Below are 18,978 nucleotides of genomic sequence, written 5' to 3' on the forward strand. Positions count from 1 at the left end.
TGGTTCCTGAACCAATTGCTCCATGAAGCAATCATTTATTACATCCAGGAACTTTATGTCTCTGGCAAGTCCTGATGTTACATTTACCTAGTCAATATTGGGGTAATTGAAATCTCCCATTATTATTGCACTGCCAAATTGGTTTGCTTCCCTGATTTCTCTTAGCATTTCATCATCTGTCTGACCATTTTGTTCAGGTGGACGCTAGTATACTCCTATCACTATACTCTTACCCAACACACATGGGATTTCTACCCATATAGATTCTACTGATAATTTACTCTCTTGTATGATCCAGCAATACAATAAGAACTAACACAACTTAAACATTAAACCCTAAAAAGACTGAAATCATTTGGCTGAAAAGAAACTCATCAATAGTTAAACCAACTGCCTTAAATCTAGTTAATTTTCATATTAATCCCTCAAATCAAGTATGGGACCAAGGTATACAGCTAGATGAGAACCTTACAATGAAAATGCACATAAGTAAATTGATTAAGACAGGTTATGCCAAGCTGCGAATACTACATTGGTTGAAACCATTATTAACTTTTGCGGACTTCCGAACTGATTTACAAACTCTAATCTTCTCTAACCTAATCTACTGTAACTCCCTAAGAACATAAGAAAATGCCATACTCGGTCAGACCAAGCCCAGCATCCTGTTTCCAACAGTGGCCAATCCAGGCCATAGGAATCTGGCAAGTACCCAAAAACTAAGTCTATTCCATGTTACCATTGCTAATGGCAGTGGCTATTCTCTAAGTGAACTTAATAGCAGGTAATGTACTTCTCCTCCAAGAACTTATCCAATCCTTTTTTAAACACCGCTATACTAACTGCACTAACCACATCCTCTGGCAACAAATTCCAGAGTTTAATTGTGCGTTGAGTAAAAAAGAACTTTCTCCGATTAGTTTTAAATGTGCCCCATGCTAACTTCATGGAGTGCCCCCTAGTCTTTCTACTATCCGAAAGAGTAAATAACCGATTCACATCTATCCATTCTAGACCTCTCATAATTTTAAACATCTCCATCATATCCCCCCTCAGCCGTCTCTTCTCCAAGCTGAAAAGTCCTAACCTTTTTAGTCTTTCCTCATAGGGGAGCTGTTCCATTCCCCTTATCATTTTGGTAGCCCTTCTCTGTACTTTCTCCATCGCAATTATATCTTTTTTGAGATGCGGCGACCAGAATTGTACACAGTATTCAAGGTGCGGTCTCACCATGGAGCGATACAGAGACATTATGACATTTTCCGTTTTATTCACCATTCCCTTTCTAATAATTCCCAACATTCTGTTTGCTTTTTTGACTGCCGCAGCACACTGAACCGACTATTTCAATGTGTTATCCACTATGACGCCTATATCTCTTTCTTGGGTTGTAGCACCTAATATGGAACCCAACATTGTGTAATTATAGCATGGGTTATTTTTCCCTATATGTATCACCTTGCACTTATCCACATTAAATTTCATCTGCCATTTGGATGCCCAATTTTCCAGTCTCACAAAGTCTTCCTGCAATTTATCACAATCTGTTTGTGATTTAACTACTCTGAACAATTTTGTGTCATCTGCACATTTGATTATCTCACTCGTCGTATTTCTTTCCAGATCATTTATAAATATATTGAAAAGTAGGTCTTCCAGCATGTCACTTAAAACCATTACAACTATTACAAAATGCCATAGCAAGGCTCCTATTAGAATCCAGGAAATATGATCACATAACACCCTTGCTTATGTCACTGCATTGGTTACCGGTACAATCCAGAATCTAGTATAAAGAATTAATAATATTCAACATCATTCATTCCAATAACAGCAGCTTCTTAGGAGTGACACTACAACCTTACAATCCTAAACAAAAGGAGTATTGACTATCCCCACAATACAGAGCACACGTCTAACGCAAATAAGAGATTGTGTGTTTTCCATGGCAGATCCAATGCTCTAGAATTCTCTGCCTGAGACACTAAGTATTTTACCAAACAGAAAGAGTTTTAAATGTAAACTAAAAACATGGCTATTCAAAAACATATATGATCTAACTTAAAAACATCTGAAGACATTGAGCCACAAAGACAAGAAGGATAAAAGATAATAATAGAATCATGAAGAATAAACCAAATGAGAGAATGTAAGATTCTAAAAACAACCCACAGAATAAGATGCAGAAACTACCACTTCACTTTAATTTTCTGTACCCTTTGCTTTATGTTACCAATCATTGCTTGCCTACTGAATTACAATTATGAATGCCAATTTGTAAACCGTTGTGATCTATACATGGAACGACGATATATAAAATGTCTAAATAAAATAAATAAATATAGGGGTAGATTTTAAGAAAGTGTGCCTTCGCGTACTTTTGTTGGCGCACCAGGCGCCAACAAAAGTACGCTTGATTTTAGTAGATACGCGCGTAGCCGCGCATATCAGCTAAAATCCAGGATCGGCGCGCGCAAGGCTGCCGATGTCGTGTAGCCGGCGCGCGCAAAGCCGCGCAGCCTGCCGCCATTCCCTCCAAGGCCGCTCCGAAATCGAAATCGGAGCGGCCTCGGAGGGAACTCACTTTCGCCCTCCCCTCACCTTCCCCTCCCTTCCTCTATCTAACCCACCCCCCGGCCCTATCTAGACCCCCCCTACCTTTGTCGGGGGATTTACGCCTCCCGGAGGGAGAAGTAAATCCCCGCGCGCCAGCGGGCCGCTAGCGCGCCGAGACGAGACCTGGGGGTGGTTCCGGAGGGCGCGGCCACGCCCCCGGACCGCCCCGGGCCGAAACCAAGCCCCCAGGCCCGCCCCCGAAACGCCGCGTCCCGCACCCAAAACGCCGCGCCGATCCGACACGCCCCCCGACATGCCCCCGACACGCCCCCCTCGAAAAACCCCGGGACTTACACGAGTCCCGGGGCTCTGCGCGCGCCGGTAGGCCTATGGAACATAGGCCTAGCGGTGCAAGGTCCTGCTCGCGTAAATCCGCCCGGATTTACGTGAGCAGGGCTTTTAAAATCCACCCCATAGAGCGCAAATCATCTGGTAAATCATTCCAGAGTCATGGCCCTATTACTGAGAGTACCTGATTTCTGGTCTCCTGCAATCAAGCTTCTTTTATTGCTGGGATCTCTAAAGGATGCTATGCAGCTGATCATAAAACACAGGTGGGATGGTACCACTTAAACAAACTACTTAAATAACCAGGAGCAACAGCGTGAAGCAACTTATAAACCAACATTGAAAGTTTCAGCCTAACCCATTGTGCAACCGGTAGCCAATGAAGATGCCTAAGTTGGGGAGTGATGGGCTCCTGCAATGGAGTTGTGTTACAAAAAGGGAGGCAGAATTTTGCAATAATTGCAGCAAACGAACATGATTCGGCAACCCCATACATGGGGAATGACAGTAGTCTATTGTTGTTAAAATAAACGTCCGTATTATTGTTCTAAAATCATGGGGAACCAAACTAGGTCTAATATGACTAAGCAATCTTAATTTAAAGTACCCAGAGGTAAGCACCAACAGCAGGGGAACGGTATAATGCAACGTGCTATCAAAGACAATCCCAAGATTTTTTATTTGCTCGACAAATAGGACTTAGTTCCCATTAACTGAGATGGCAGTCAAGCAAGATTAGAATATATTAAATGAATAATGAGAAAATATTCAGGGAAAAGAAATGTCATAACAATGAAAAGATAATCTAAGGGAGATTTTCCTCGTGACAAAAGTGAGAGAACACCTTGCGGGGAATGTATATTTCGACGCTGCAAAGACCTTCCGAAGAGAGAAATGCACTAAAGATTAAAAAATTGACTTATGTAGTCACTTTGTAGATTTCGGTGATAAGCTCCCTGAGGTTGTGTGGATAGAAAGGCACAGTATCACTCAAAGACAATCAATTCTGATGTAGAAGATAGATCTGACTGATGAACCTGCAGCATTCTACCTCGAGCTCAGATCCCCCGAGACATCAGAATAAATCCTAGAAAGTGCTGACTGGCAACCACCCCCACCCGAAGGGAAACTGTGTGGGGCAGTATCAAACCAGCGCCTCTGCAAGGTGCGAGGAGGCACTACACTGAACAGGATGCTGTCCCATGGATTAGGCTTCAACAAAGATCCTTCCTGCTCTCTGTGGACACAAGAGAAGGAGTGGTAATGCTGAGACCATGCCACATGATAATTCCAGCTGTAAAACTCCAAATTTATTAGGTTTGAAATATCTTGGATTATTTTTTTGAGGACTGTAACCTCTCTTATGTACTTGCACAGCATTTCAAGGAAAAAAAAAACTATACAAATACATAAATAATAAAAGGCTTGTGGGATGTGGGTTATTGTAGATCTTCCATAATGATGAGGACCTATGGACTTTTCATCTTGTAAATTATTCCTCCAAGCATTAGGAAAGTTGGTTCTTCTGTACTAATAATTCAAATCCACAGATTTTGAAATAGGAAAACAAGGCAGTAACTACCCCAGCAAAGACTATCTTTACAAAATAACTTTTCAAGAGGAAAATATTTTATACCTTGACATTTGCATCCAGAAGAAGTGAAGCTTTAAATTTGCTTACCTTCTGCACAGTTCCATAGCGCTGGATAGATTCTGACAACTGGTTCTTTAGTCTGTCCAACTGAAGGCGCTCTTGCTGGAATTAAAAATACAAAATGAATAGGGCACTAAACACATTACAAACCACCCATCTATGGCTAAATCCTAACACATGACCTTCAGTAACCTAACAGCCAATTATTATTTCCCTTTGTCACTGGTGACTCATTCCATTTACTGGTATTTCTGTAATGAAAAGACTGGCATACTTGCATTTTTATCATTTTTTTTACTCAGTATAACAGGTATCAAGATATATGACCACAGTAAAAGCTAAGAACCTAATTTAGAAGTCCTTTTGGGGACTATTTACTAAAGCATGTTACTTTTAATTAGCACATTAAAAACCTTACAATTTATTTATTTATTCCAATTTCTTTTCAAGCTAGATCACCTAAAGACTCCAAGCATGATTCAGTAAATTTAATGCAAACACAATTTAAAATATACAAAGCCCCTAACACAAGGGATTACATTTTAGCACAGCCTTGTATACTAAATATGTAAATGGAGAGGTAATCAGCTGATCAGCCATTAATCCTCTTAACAAAATGGTGCTAAATTTACAATGAAAAAACTTTGTGCCACCAGGGGTGGGGATAAGGACTTTAGCTATAACCTAGCACAACAAAGTTGCACAGCAAATGGATCAGCGCCATTGAGAAGGGAGGTAAGACAGATCTTGCATATCCTGACTTCTTGCTGGCAATGGATCAGCAGCCCACACAAAATGTTATCCCATCCAGAATCACAGGAACAGTAGAATATAAGGGGCATGGCCATACTAAAGTGGCCATACTCAATTTTAACACAGCCATTTTATAGCATAGCTGAAATCTGCATTTCACAATGTTTACATTGGTCACTAAAGCTGGTTCGAAATTAAGGGGACCATGGAACAAATAAGATCCGGAGTGCCTAGGCAATGGTGACATTGCCCTGGTGATTGGTGGAGGTAAGTGCATTTCGTCATCTTCTGCCACCTCTTTGTATGGGTAAAATAGAAAACAACTGAGTAGGCAGTAGTGCGGCCTGGTGTGTCAATGATGGAGCAACCTGTTCCATCTCTCACAACATCACTGGCATCAAGGCTCCGTGCATCAAGGGCTTGTGCATCGACAATGCCAATGCTTTGTGCTTCAGCAGTGCCAAGGGCCGATGCGTTGGCAATGCCAATTGATGCTCTTCTTGGTGCCGGGTGCACTGCCAGTTCTGCAGAGCATTTCTTTTTCTACGTTTTTGGCTTGCTTGACCCAGAATACTTGGCCTGTGCTGGAGATGATCTGTCAGAGGACCTCCTGCTCACCTCTACACCCAGGAATCTTGAAGAGGTCCTGCTCTGGGAAGAGGATCGACTGAAGACTCTTCAGGGTCTTTGCAATTCCTCCATTTTCCAGGCCCTGGACGTTTGTCACCATGGAGTCATGGGGCCACAACAATACCAGTTTGCCTGGTCATGGTCCACTTCAAGGCAACGGTAACAAGGGATCATATCAGTCGGTAATGGACCTCTTCTTATCGCATATATAGTCTTTGAAACCTCTCACTGTGGACTTCTTGGAGCCAGACATTCTGGAAGAAATCTACTTTTCTTTTGTTACTTTTTTTTCTGTGGTGTAGCACTGACATGTCCTGTTTGGGGGGCTGCTGAGACAGCGAGACAATGAAATAATCAAAATAAGGTATGAAAATATGACTAGTAGGAACAAATGTTCCTGGAGATAAAGGACACATGTCCATGCTGAGGCTCAGATAAAAAAAAAAAAAAGAGGGATCTCGCGAGGCAACACCCGCATGGGAATTCTTACAGGTGCATGGTAGAGTATAAGCTCTAAGAGCTTAGAGAGAAGTGTCCGTTTGGCGTGGTCGGATGATATCACCCAAGTGTCATTGCTAATTCAGCCCTTCTGCCAACAGAGAAAAACCTTAAGAGCCCTGAAAGACACCCCCCCCCCCCCCCACCCACACCCTCAGGGCAGGAAGTTCCCAGGAGCATGGGTATAGCCATGGCCCATGATCTCCCACATGTGCCCCTGCTGAGAAAGCGAAGCTGGCGCAGGGGCTACAAATAGATATATAGCAGCTTGCACTAAATAGGTCACCCAGGCATCAATATATGACTAGGGAATAAAAATAATAATAAAATGAGGGTCTCACTCTTCTTAAAGCCTTTACAGAAGCCATCACGCATCTGGACCCTCAAGAAGGTAAAACCAACAGTCAACTATTATTTTTTTCTAGGTAAACACCACGGAGGGCCAGCAAAAGAGGCCTTTATAAACAGCCTCTAAAACAAAACTAAACATATGCACAGAAGAAAATAAAAACAAAGTACAGTCAACAAACTTTGACTCTCATCAACACTGATTGTTGGATCTTCATACTGAAAAGCATCTCAATAATCAATAAAAGCCTTAACTTTTCTAAAATGCAATAAGTGTATTGATAATCAAGCCACCCTCAGCAGTAAATTCCAAAAAGAAAGAGCAGCTTAGGAAAATGATGTATTCCAGGGAGCTAATCATACCTCTTGATGAACTGACAGCCCCAAGAGTGCCTCAGTAGATTACCCAAATGGTGTACAAAGTAAATAGCGCATATTATCAGGTTAAGCATTTTAAAAATCAGTGCACGAATCTTAAATTTGACTCTGAATTTATCTGGCAACCAGTGCAACTTTGCTAGAATAGTTTGAATATGATCTTTGGGATTACAGCCTAAATGGTGGAGGCATTCTAGGTATGTTGGAACCTATGAATAACCAAATGTAGGAAGACCCATGCAGAGAAAGTTACAGTAATCCCTACTACTAATAATATCTAAAGCACTACTACGCATATGCAGCACTGTACAGATACAAATTAGAGGCAGTCTCTGCTCCATGGAGCTTACAATCTTCTCAAAACAAACCTACATGGCAAGCAAAAGTCTATGGGAAATGTATTTATAATAGAAAAGTAATTAAGTTTTAAAAACAGCCTCAAAAAGGTGAATTTTTAGACTGGATTACAATATGGCCAGAGATATGGCCTGTCCCAGACATATGGGGGCAGATCTTAAAACATATGTGTGGGCGTAGATTTGTTTGCGCAAACCAAACAAATCTACGCCCGATTTTATAATATGCGCGCGTGGCATAAAATCCGGGGTAAGCGCATGCAAGGGGTACACATGTGCACCTTGCACACGCCGAGCCCCGATGGCTTTCCTCGATCCCTTCAAGGCCTTTTTTTCCGGCCCCCCCTCCCCCCCGCCCCGGCTTCCCCTATCTAACCCTCCCCCCATCCCTAACTAAACCCTCCCCTACGCAGGCGTAACTTGCGGGTGCCGGCTGGCTGCGGCACGCCATTCCCCGGCCCAGGGGCTGCTTCGGAGGCCTCGGCCATGCCCCCATGCCAGCACCACGCCCCCGGCCCCCACCCCCGGATGCCCCACTGCGTGTCGAGGCGGCACCCCCCCTACACGCCCCCCAAGCAAAGCCCCGGAACTTACACGCGTCCCGAGGCATGGTGCGCGCCAGCTCGCAAGTCCCCTGGGCGCGTAAATCCGACTGGATTTACACACGCAGGGCTTTTAAAATTTACCCCTTGGTGTAGCAACATGAAAAGTGCAGAGTTATGAGGTAGTTGTAGTGGAGAAGGGCACAGATAAGAGCGACTTGCCCAATAAATGGAGATCAAGATAAATGATACAGAGAGAGGAGTTGCAGAGTGAATGCATTTGTAGCTCAGAAAAGATTGAACTGTATGTAGAAGCAGACAGAGAGCCAATGTAGTGAGCCTTGAGAATAGGAGTCACATGGTAATAGCAACGTTGAAGGAAGATAAGTCTCTGCAGCCAAATTTTGAACAGACTGCAGTGGAGAAAGATGACTCAGTGGGAGACCCATGAAGGGCATGATAAAACAGTCTAAGAGGGAGATAAGAGCATTTTGTTAGAAAGAAGTGTGTTTTAGCAATATTATACATGAAGAAAATATGCTTTAGCAGTAATTTATTTTACAGCATTTAACGCTGTGATCATACGTTTACCTAGTCCAGGCAGAATTTGTAAGATGTGTAGCATTTTAGGAAAACATGAGTGTTCAGACAAAACATGTCAATTATTTTTAATAAGTTTCAAAGTAAACAGAATAGCACTATCATTAAACAAACCATAGCAATAAAGGAAATAATAAAACGGTCATGTATTATCAGCCCCCTGAATGTTTGAGCTGATAATATACATTCAAGTTGACACACACAGGTTGAGATGGCAATTAAAGGTAGGTATCCACACCTGTGCCTTCTCTGATTGTAATTAGTGTCTGTATATAAATAGATAGTGAGTTTCTTAGCTCTTGAGAAACCCTTATGCATTTTCACTTACATTGGACTGATTTTATTTTGATTTTAAGATGAAATGTTATTGTTTTATTGTTCTTTTTATGTACTTGTTTAAATGTAAGTTTGTGCTCTCCTTTGTATGTACCATTAAAAGCGTGGCGGCATCTTCCCGTTGCTGCAAGAGAGGGCAGCTCAGCTCCGGGGTCCCGACAGGTAAGAGAGGCCGACCGCACGTTGCTGTGGCCGGCAAGCGTAACACCTGTAGAATCATCTGGACAATCCTGGTGATGAGTCGAAGTAAGAGAGTACACATAGGGCATGCCTAGCTTAGCACAAAATATTGGGAGCTGATCTGTAACTGCTCATTTTCATGGAACAAAGTAGATTGATTTTCCAATTGTCTTTCCCAATACAGGAACAGGCTGCCTGCAACCTTCTAATCAAGATTGCAGGACTTTATTGAGGTGGTCCACCAGCATATTCTGAATACCCAAAGATAGGTCACCTGGAGGTACAAGCTGTGATAATAGGTCCACGACCCCCCTTCTTCACAGAGGACATAAGGAACCCATGCCTCATTGCTTGCTTAAAACATCATCAACACCTTAGGTTCACACAAGTATTTGATGTGGTTGGGAAATGCCCTGGGTTCACCCTGAACTTACAAATAAAAGAGGAAGGCTTTAAACATCCTTTGTACAAATTCCAGGAAAGAAAGATCTTCAGGAGGTGACCTATTCAGGAAACAAGGGAAGACACATCTCTTCTGTTTGGCCGTTGATACTTAAGAACTTGTCATACTGGGTCAGACCAAGGGTCCATCAAGCCCAGCATCCTGTTTCCAACAGTGGCCAATCCAGGCCATAAGAATCTGGCTTACTGCAGGAAGCTTAGTGTTTTTCAGGTCAGGACGATGGATTGATTTGTAAGGGCTTCAGTTTGGGGGGAGGGACATGGTAATAAATAAAACATTTTGTTTCTGTGTTTTATTCTGTTATATCGAGATGCAATTATGTAAGTTTACCTGTACCTTGCTGAGATTTGTTGATCAGCAGGTTATAAATTCTATAAATAAATAAATATTCCTTGCCTACAGTACAGAAAACCCTGCTAAAAGGTCAGTAGAGCATTCCTCTTCAAAACAGTAATCTTCTGTTCAATATTCAAGGTCCCAGGACTCCCAAGACCCCAACTCAATGGAACTCCAGGACCTCACAGATCTTGGTGCTAAAGATCTCTGTGGCCTAAAACTTGGCTCCTTGAGACAGAGACCGATTAATGTTGACAGGCAAAAGAGGCTTCCTGCTCTGAACATTTGACTGTTTCAGTGCAGACAGCAGCAAGACAGGTTTGGGGTGATGTACCTGTGTCAATGCCTATATGCTTGGGGCCCAGAGTAGAATTGTTTCAAACTTTAAGGAGTACTACGCTACTCAACACTAGGCTCCTGACACACTTGGCATGTCAAGTGACTACTCTGACAATTCACCTGTCCAATACGAAGAGAGCTGATGGTAATATGGGGCCCAACTCTGCAGAGGACATCCTCCACTTCTCTTTCAAAGTCAATGTCTAAGGCACTGGATAAGATCAGAAAACAATCAAAGCAATGTACTGTACAATCAGTTAAACAATATAATAAAATAAAATTACATAATATATAAATAAAATTAAAACAGCAAAAAAACTCAATAAAAACAAGGCAGAAAAAATATATAAAACATTTAAGGCCTAATTTTAAAAGACCTATGCATGCCTATACCGGGAGTTCTGTGTTTGGCCGGGCTGCGCGCACACCACGCATATTTTCAAAGGCCCACGGCTAGGCGCCTATCTCCTGATACTCACAGAAGAAAAACCTGCCGAAAAAGGAGCGGGCTGGAGATGGGGACTGGGCGGGGAATGGGCGGGCCTGGACAACGCCATTAAAGCACTGCCCCGTTGTTGCGCGCGCTGGGAACATCGGACCCGTGCAACTTACTGCTGCTCCAGAGCGCGGGTAAGTAATAAAACAAAAAAATGTAGAGTAGTTAGTGGGGTTTTAGGGGTCAGGGCAGATAGGGGAAAAGGGAGGCAGGTTAGTTAGGGGGTTTAGAAAGTTCCCCCTTCCAGTCAGCTCCTTTATTAGAGAGAACTGGAAAGGAACGGAATCAGGGCCTATCGCGTCGCCACACACAGCTTATAAAATTTCCCCCCTTATCCATGTGAGTCGGCATTCACGCGCACATGCGCGCGACAATATGAAATCAGGTCCGCGTGAGTAGTGGATTTTATAACATGCAAATGTCAGGCGCACATATGGACACCCGCGCACGGGTATTAAGATTTCCCTTTTAATAAAGTGTCTGGGAGAATAACCAGGCTTTAAACAGTTTCCTAAATTTCAAATAATTTTTCTTCATGTGTAAGTCCAGGGGAAGGGTATTCCATAACAAGAAGCCTGGTACAAAAAGGACTTCATCCTACTAGTGTGTTCCAATCTAATTTCCCATGGAGAAGGCAATTTCAGCAACTCCGGCTGAATGTTACTCTGGCTTTGACAAAGAGCCAGTGCAGCTCCTTAAATAAAGGTGTCACATGTTCAGATTTATGGGATCTGAAAATTACTCTAACAGCGGTGTTTTATAGTACCTGTGGTCTCCTCAAAGCTACCCCAGTAATTCCGATATATAAGGAATTACAATAGTCAAGCCAAGAAAGAACAAAAGCACAGGTGATCACAGTAAGCTCCGGCTTTTTCAAAAAAGGTTTTAACCTATGAATCATGTGTGGTACATAGAAAATAAACTGAGTTAAACCAGAGACCTGAGCAGACATCGACAATAATACATCCAACTTCATACCTACAATTTTTGTAACTGCAATCTATGGGATATCAATACCTTTCATTTTAGAGGTTTCCTGGAACCCAAGGGAATGTCTATAAAGCCAAATAGCCTTAGATTTGCGGGAATTTACTTTTAATCTATGCTGAGATCTTGACTATAATTGTAAATAAGCCTTTTGAGGAAGGATATCTTTCTGATATCTACAAAAAGGCGACAGTAAAACAGATTTAAAAAAAAACCTACATCTGACTCAGCTGATCTAAACAGTTATAGACCTATCTCTTCCCTACATTTTGTCGCAAAAGTAATTGAGAGCATTGCCCTGACACAATTAACAACCCATTCGGAAAAAAATGAGATTTCAGACCTCCACCAATTTGGTTTTAGAAAATCTATGAGTACAGAGCTTTTGCTTTTATCTCTGACTGACACCCTTCCTAGAGGGCTTGATAGTGGGAGGGAGTTTCTCCTAGTGTCCCTTGATATCTCTGCTGCTTTCGGCACTGTTGATCATGAGTTATTTTTATTTTGCTTACAGGAATGCGGCATTACTGGAAAAATTTAAGATTGGTTTTCCTCCTTTAAGAACCGTTGTTTTCAGGTAAAACATAATAATAAAACATCACAAGTAATTTCTATGGATACAGGAGTCCCACAGGTTTCTGATCTGTCTGCCGTTGGATCTAAGACTAAACCCCAGCAGTAAAACATTTCGGAAAGATTTTAAAACCTTTCTTTTGCAACAGGTTTCCTGACTGTGTTAATGCTACTGGTTAGCAATCTCCTTATATGCAAGTCAGATATTTTTGTTTTGTACATAATACTATTGTTTTATTAATTTAATGATGTTTTTATGTATTGTTTTTATTTTGTTGTATATCCTTTACACTTATTTTGTATGAATGTTTTATTGTAAATCACTTTGGCCATTATTGTGTTAAGCGATTAATAAATCCTATTAAATGAAAATGAAATAAAATGAGCTAACCAAGTCGCAATCTCATCAAGACGAGAATTAAGTTTGATAATTTCAGTACTGGGATCAGAACAGGAAGCCAGGACTTGAATGTCATCCACACAGAAAACTGCTAAAACCATAACTTTGAATTAGAGTCACCAAAGGAGATAGAAATAAATTTAAAAGCAATGGTTCTTCGAAATGCCTCCTTCAGCGACTTAGGCTTCTACACCAAGCTCAATCCCTGACTTGGGATGGATCCAAAAAACAGCAACTACAGGGGGGAACCTTCCCAGTTGATTTGCAGAAAAAGTGTGGCCGATGCCTGACACAATCGTCAATACTGTTATGGTGTCAGGAGTTTGAGGAGATCTTACTCTGGGGTGGGGAGGGGAGGCGGGGGGTGAGAGGCTGTGCTACCTGCCTTCACACGGAGGCTTTGAGATATCCATAGGTTCTCCATCTTCCAGGCACAGGTCTGCAGTGTCCACAGAAACATCATGTCACAATTAGGCCAATTCTGGGTATCATGGCAGCAGTAGCACATGGTATGGGCGCCCATGATGGAACATCCAGCACCCAAACTCTCAGGTTTTGAACCTGCTGACCGTAGACTTCATTGCCTTTGATTTTTCCATGCTTTTCTGGGTTAAATTTAGCAGGTCATTTTGAATAGCTGTCAAGGCAGCAGTGAAAAAAGAATTTGCAATCTGCAAATTCAAGCAAAAATTCAAAGGACAATGGGAATCCATCCATGTGGTAGCTCAAACGAAAAACGACTGTGGGACTTACGAGGCAGTGATTATATGTGAGAGCTTCCGTGCATGCTCAGAAAGATTCCCCTGAGAGCTGGATCCCTATCAGCATTGTTGGATGATGTCACTGGTTATGGCTGATTTAATCCTGTTTTTCAATGGAGCAACAGCAGTTTACCAGCAGAAATACTTTTGAAAATTGTTCCCTAAGTAAATAAATGAACACTATTGTCTGTTCAAACTTTTGGTCTGTGAATTGCTCTTTCAACATCCAATATAGTACCTCCACTAAAGGAACTGATTATATTCCAGAATATCTATATGTGTGTATCTCTTCCTACATATGTGCGATCACCTCTTAAAGTATAAATCTCCCTTGGATTTTTTATATGGGACCAGCTACATAATTTAATGCAACCTCATCCCAGCTCCTATACCCTTGCTACACTAGGCAAGGAAGAGCAAGAGTCTCAAGGTCCACTGTCAAGGGTAGAGGCAAGGAGTTGATACTGGGAAGTGACAGAGTCTGGAGCTCTCATAGTATCTGCTACATGCATTTTATTTTATATTCCTTCTTTACTCCACTGTAAGCTCTTTTTGGATTGGCAGATAAGAAATGCCCTTAAAAAATAAATAGGAGAACGAGCACGTCCATCTTTACAGTCCTAGAATGTGCAGCATCCATGCAGAGCACTTGTATTAGTTTTTTTGTTTTATTGCTTCCTGTCTAACGAAGATATGCGAGTTCTTCCTCATTTGTGATTTATTGCTACATAAACCTGTCAACTTTGAATTTATTTATAAAATCAGGAAACCAGAAACCTTGATTACTGCACAACAAGATCACTGGTCTTAAACCTCTTGCCACATTAAGTTTCTTGCTTTTGATTTTAAGAACCAATCCTCCTATCTTGATCATGTCTTTAAGGCACATACCCGAGAAGAGCCCCTGACGATCTCCGAGAGCTGCTTGATAGCTTTGGTGCTAGAAGTGATGGTCTGGTTCGTCTCCTGCTGCGTGGCATGCCTGTGGGAAATAAAGAACCAGGTAACAAATTAGGGTGAAAGATTGTTTTATCCTTTGGTCTTTCAACATGTGCCAACGTGATGATGCTAAGTTAACTCCGGCACTTCTCAACAGAACATAAGATCTAATTACGCTGATCCTTTTTCTAGGAATTACAAATTAATGGAAAGGGACTGGCCCTTGTAGCTCAGGCTGCAGTGCAGAAAGACAAGGGTCAGGCAGGCTGCAGAAAAAGCATATTCAATCCTGGGGATGGAAGCAAGATGACTGCCACTAGGGCTGCATCCTTTGAAGCCCAAAGGAATGGAGCTGAGTGTGTGATTTTGCAGAGATTTCTTTACAGTTTTCCTGGCTGGTGAGAGCAAGTGTCCCTCAAGCATGTCATCTAGGGTGGAGGGCAGCATAAGAGGAAAAAAATAGGAGGAAACAAAGAAAAGGGAGAATGCAATTGACCTTGGTCCTTTTGGGGCTAATCCTGTAACAGCCCACATAAATTAAACAGCAAAAACGTGCATAAATAATACTGATTTTCCCTGGCAAACTTGTAGGTGCAGTTCACGTTGAAAATTATTCCTGCACACAGTTACAACTTGAGTACAGGCAGCACTGGGCAATCACTTAGTTTTCAGGTTTAAACACAATTTCACAACAGAACAAGACCTACTATAAAGCCATACAAATCAAAGTCTTCCAAAGTGCTATGCAATTTTAAAAAAATGAATTTAAATCCAAATAAAGGAAGCATAGCCTCACTATCCTAGGTCTTGTTCTGTTGTGAAATTGTTTTTTAAACCTTATGTAAGCTGTCCCTCCCAATGCAGCCCTTGCAAAACATGGGTCCGTGTGGGGAGACTGACTATGAAATAAAATCTGCTGTGTATTTATTTATTTGTTGAATTTTATATACCGACATTTGTCGGAACATCATGCAACTTTACACTAACAAAATAACAAGAGAGAGAAATACAATAAACAGGGATGGGAAGGGGGGGAGCAGTAATGAAGGAGGAGAGAGGACAGCAGTAGGAAGGATAGGGAAAGAGAGAAATTTGATAGGAACATTTGAAAAAAATAAATTAACAATAGACAATATATGTACAGGTGGGCTGGTAGGTACACTTTTTGAAAGCAGTATTGCTTCTCTTTCACTGTGTTCACCCATATCATTAGTTTCTTGGGCAATATTTGAATTTTCTTGTTTCCCCTCCTTAGCTCAGTGAGTAGATTCTTCCTTTTAATAGGAGAGTGAAAGCAGTCCACATTAATGGAACAGACAGTAATAGTGGCCATGAATAACCCTTTGTACTGTTACCATTGCCTCTATATTCACTAGGGACAAGACTCCCAGCATAGATCTCCCTGCCCCCCAGGTCCCATCTATGACTTGCATCCCTGAACCTCAAAGCTCCTTGCCAGGATGGATGCCCACCCACTCGCACCCACTCAACCATAGCACCCATACCTAAACTCCCCATCCTACCAGTAACCAGGAGAACAGTCCACAACCCCCATCAAGAAAGACCACCCTCGTATCTCTGGCAAAGCATCGCGGTTCTGCAGACCTCGCCAACAGGCAGACAGTCTCTCAAAACAGGGCCTCCCCAAAGCCAGTGTCACCCAGAAAAAGAAAAGAAAATACACACAGAGAGGCCACCATAGTCCAGGAACTCAAAATGACTGAAGAAAAAAAGAAAAGTCAGACACAGCAAGCATGTCACAACGCTGGAGAATCCCAGCATCCCCACTCTCCCCTACCGATATCCTCTGGCGGGGCAAGAGAATAGTAAGCAGTGAACAAAGTCCAGTCACTCTGCTGGAACCGCCGAAAAGGAAAGCCCAGTTCGGACAAAAACTAAAAAAAAAAAAAGCAAAAATGCCACAGGCTTCTAAGGGAGCACGACTGCTCGCGGTGACATCAGCACGCCCCGCTCTGCGTGGATTTTGGACCTTTTCCAGAGCTGGAGTAGAGCCAGTTCCTACAGATTCTTCCTGGTATCTGGATGGTCTGAACTGGTTTTTTTCACCATTGATGAAAGAGTAAGGCAAGAGGTGAAAAGAGCTGAGAATTTTTGTACAGTCCAGTAGGAGTGGCTGGAATGATTTTGAAAGGCTAGTTTTGGATTCAGGGGATTTTTCCACCTTTTTAAATGCTGGAGTTGTAATGGGGATATTCTACCCTAAGAGGGGAAGGACACTTGATATGGATGATGATGCAAGGGAGCAAAAAGCTACAAGGAGAAGAGGCATGGATACAGTGACAGACATTTTTTCCTCATGTTAGTTTTCATATTTCCCATCCTGGCTTGGATTTTAATTTACAAACTTGAAGTGAAATTGTGCTTTGAACATCAAAATTAGACTCAAAAACGTATTCTGTTTCTTGGATTTAGGTTCATTAAGAGAGAAAGAGGGTGTGGGGTTTTTTTGTTTTTGTTTTTTTGCTTTTTATTATTCCAGCATTACCCTTTGTCCAATTTCAGAAGACCAGTAGGATTTGAAGGACTGTTAGTGACCACAGACTATGGCTATGCCTAGGACGTCAAGCTTCCACCCCACCCGCCACCAGATGAACCCTGGCAATATAGCATCCAAAGTGCAGCCAACCGAGGGTCCCACTACACTAACGAAAAACATAAAGCACAACCACTAAAGTTTAACTGAAATCTAACTAAGAATCCACGCTCTAAGATGGTGGCAGGGATTTATATACTGTTAGAGCACACTATCTGCAGCTCCCATTTGGGGAAGTCAAACAAAAACCTTTCTTCACTAAATCTCTCTGAGCCTCCCCAGCTAGTTAGTACAATCCTTCTTGTAAGGAAACCAGAGGCTCCTTACAAATATTAGTACACAACCACACCGTAAGTCAAATATGTATAAAAATACAAGGGGAATACTCTTACTTGGCTATCAGTGTATATAAAAAATATTGCTCAACCAATCTCTCGAGTCTCAACATGAGTGAGATCTTGATACCAGAGTCAAAAAGGCAGAACCCAACACCTTCTTTGAGCGGGAAGTCAGAGAAAGGCATGTCTCCAAGTTCCCTAGTAGCTGATGGCTTCAAGGGACTCAACAGCCCTCCTCATGTCAATGACATTCCTCCCCCATTGGTGCTGTTCCGAGGTCTTGCAATGTTGATGCCTTTGGTGCATCAATCTTCCATTTTCCAAAGAGTCTATCCATAAGTTCCAGTTTGGGACCAGCATCCTATCTGGGTCATTGTCACACACTCGTGGCACCCATGAACATTATGCAATGTTCCCAAGCAAAGGCACATCTATAATGGGGATCCATGATAGACATGGTCCTTTTGCATCATAGGTATTGCTGGAACCCGCTAGACATACTGGACATAAACAAAAAGTACGCAAAATCAAACGATGGCGGCAATAGTTCAATTTAATAGCAATTTCAAAGAGGTGGGTCATTAAGTTGAACACATTGAAGATGCACCAAATCAGGAAGGCTGCACCAGGCAGATGGTGCTGCAAGGTAGAAAGCAGAGAGTCTAGCATTTGCAATGGAGAAGAGGAGCAAAAATAAAAGCAGCTTATGCAACAAAGAGAGATTATGAAGAGAAACATAGGGGTAGATAAAGAAGAGGACACGTGGAGCTGCAGAATGAATGCACTTGTAGGTTAGATGAAGTTTGAACCAAATGTAGAATCAAACAGGCAGCCAACATTGAGCTGTGAGAAGAGGGGTGACATGGTCATAGTGATGCTGGAAGAAGAAAAGTCACACAGCTGCATTTTCAACAGACTGTAGCAGACAAAGACGGTTCAGCAGCAGACTTGTGAGGAGGAGATTGTAGTGTCCAAATGAGAAGTGGCAAAAGAATGGATAAGGGTTTTGATAGTGCATTCCGAAAGGAAATGATACATTTTGGTGATATTATACAGAAGGAAATGGCATATCCCAGCAATGTTTTGAATGTGAGCAGAGAAGGAGAGAAAGAAGTCAAAGAAAACTCCAAGAATGTGGGAGAAAGGGACAAGAAGGAAGAGTGTGTTATCCACCAAGATAGAAAAATATGGAAAGGGAAATTGAATTTCAATAAGAAGTTCAGTCTTGGCCATGATCAGTTTATAGTGATGGTAGAATATCCAGGCAGCTGCACCAGATAAAGGAGCCAAGATCTGAGACTGGATTTCAGATAAAAGTTCCGGTACAGACAAATCTGGGAATCATTAGCAAAAAGATGGTATTGAAAGCTGTGGGAAGAGATCAGATCAGCAAGGAAATAAATATAATGTATTTATTTGATTCATATTCCACTTTTTCAGATACTATAGGTATTTCTCTATCCCCAGAGGGCTCACAATTTCAGTTTGTACCCGAGAAAATGGAAGGTGAAAAGGCTTGCCCAAGGTCACAAAAAGTGGCAGCAGGATTTGAACCCTGGCTTACCTGGTTCACAGTCCATTGCTCTGACCACTAGGCTACTCCTCCTCTCCAT

At 42.0% G+C, this 18,978-nt stretch overlaps 1 protein-coding gene across 6 annotated transcripts in view; it reads right to left on the reverse strand.

The window, feature by feature from the left end:
• The window catches only part of LOC115085754, a 1,125,639-nt gene that overhangs the window by 288,908 nt on the left and 817,753 nt on the right, over positions 1–18,978 (reverse strand). For all 6 annotated transcript variants that reach the window (XM_029592129.1, XM_029592132.1, XM_029592131.1 and 3 more), the window contains 2 exons: positions 14,426–14,516; positions 4,586–4,660 (listed from right to left, as the gene is read on the reverse strand). In XM_029592129.1, the coding sequence (XP_029447989.1) occupies positions 4,586–4,660; positions 14,426–14,516 (166 nt within the window). The remainder of the gene's footprint in view (positions 1–4,585; positions 4,661–14,425; positions 14,517–18,978) is intronic.

Source organism: Rhinatrema bivittatum, chromosome 2, assembly GCF_901001135.1.
Source record: "Rhinatrema bivittatum chromosome 2, aRhiBiv1.1, whole genome shotgun sequence".
Lineage (NCBI taxonomy): Eukaryota > Metazoa > Chordata > Amphibia > Gymnophiona > Rhinatrematidae > Rhinatrema > Rhinatrema bivittatum.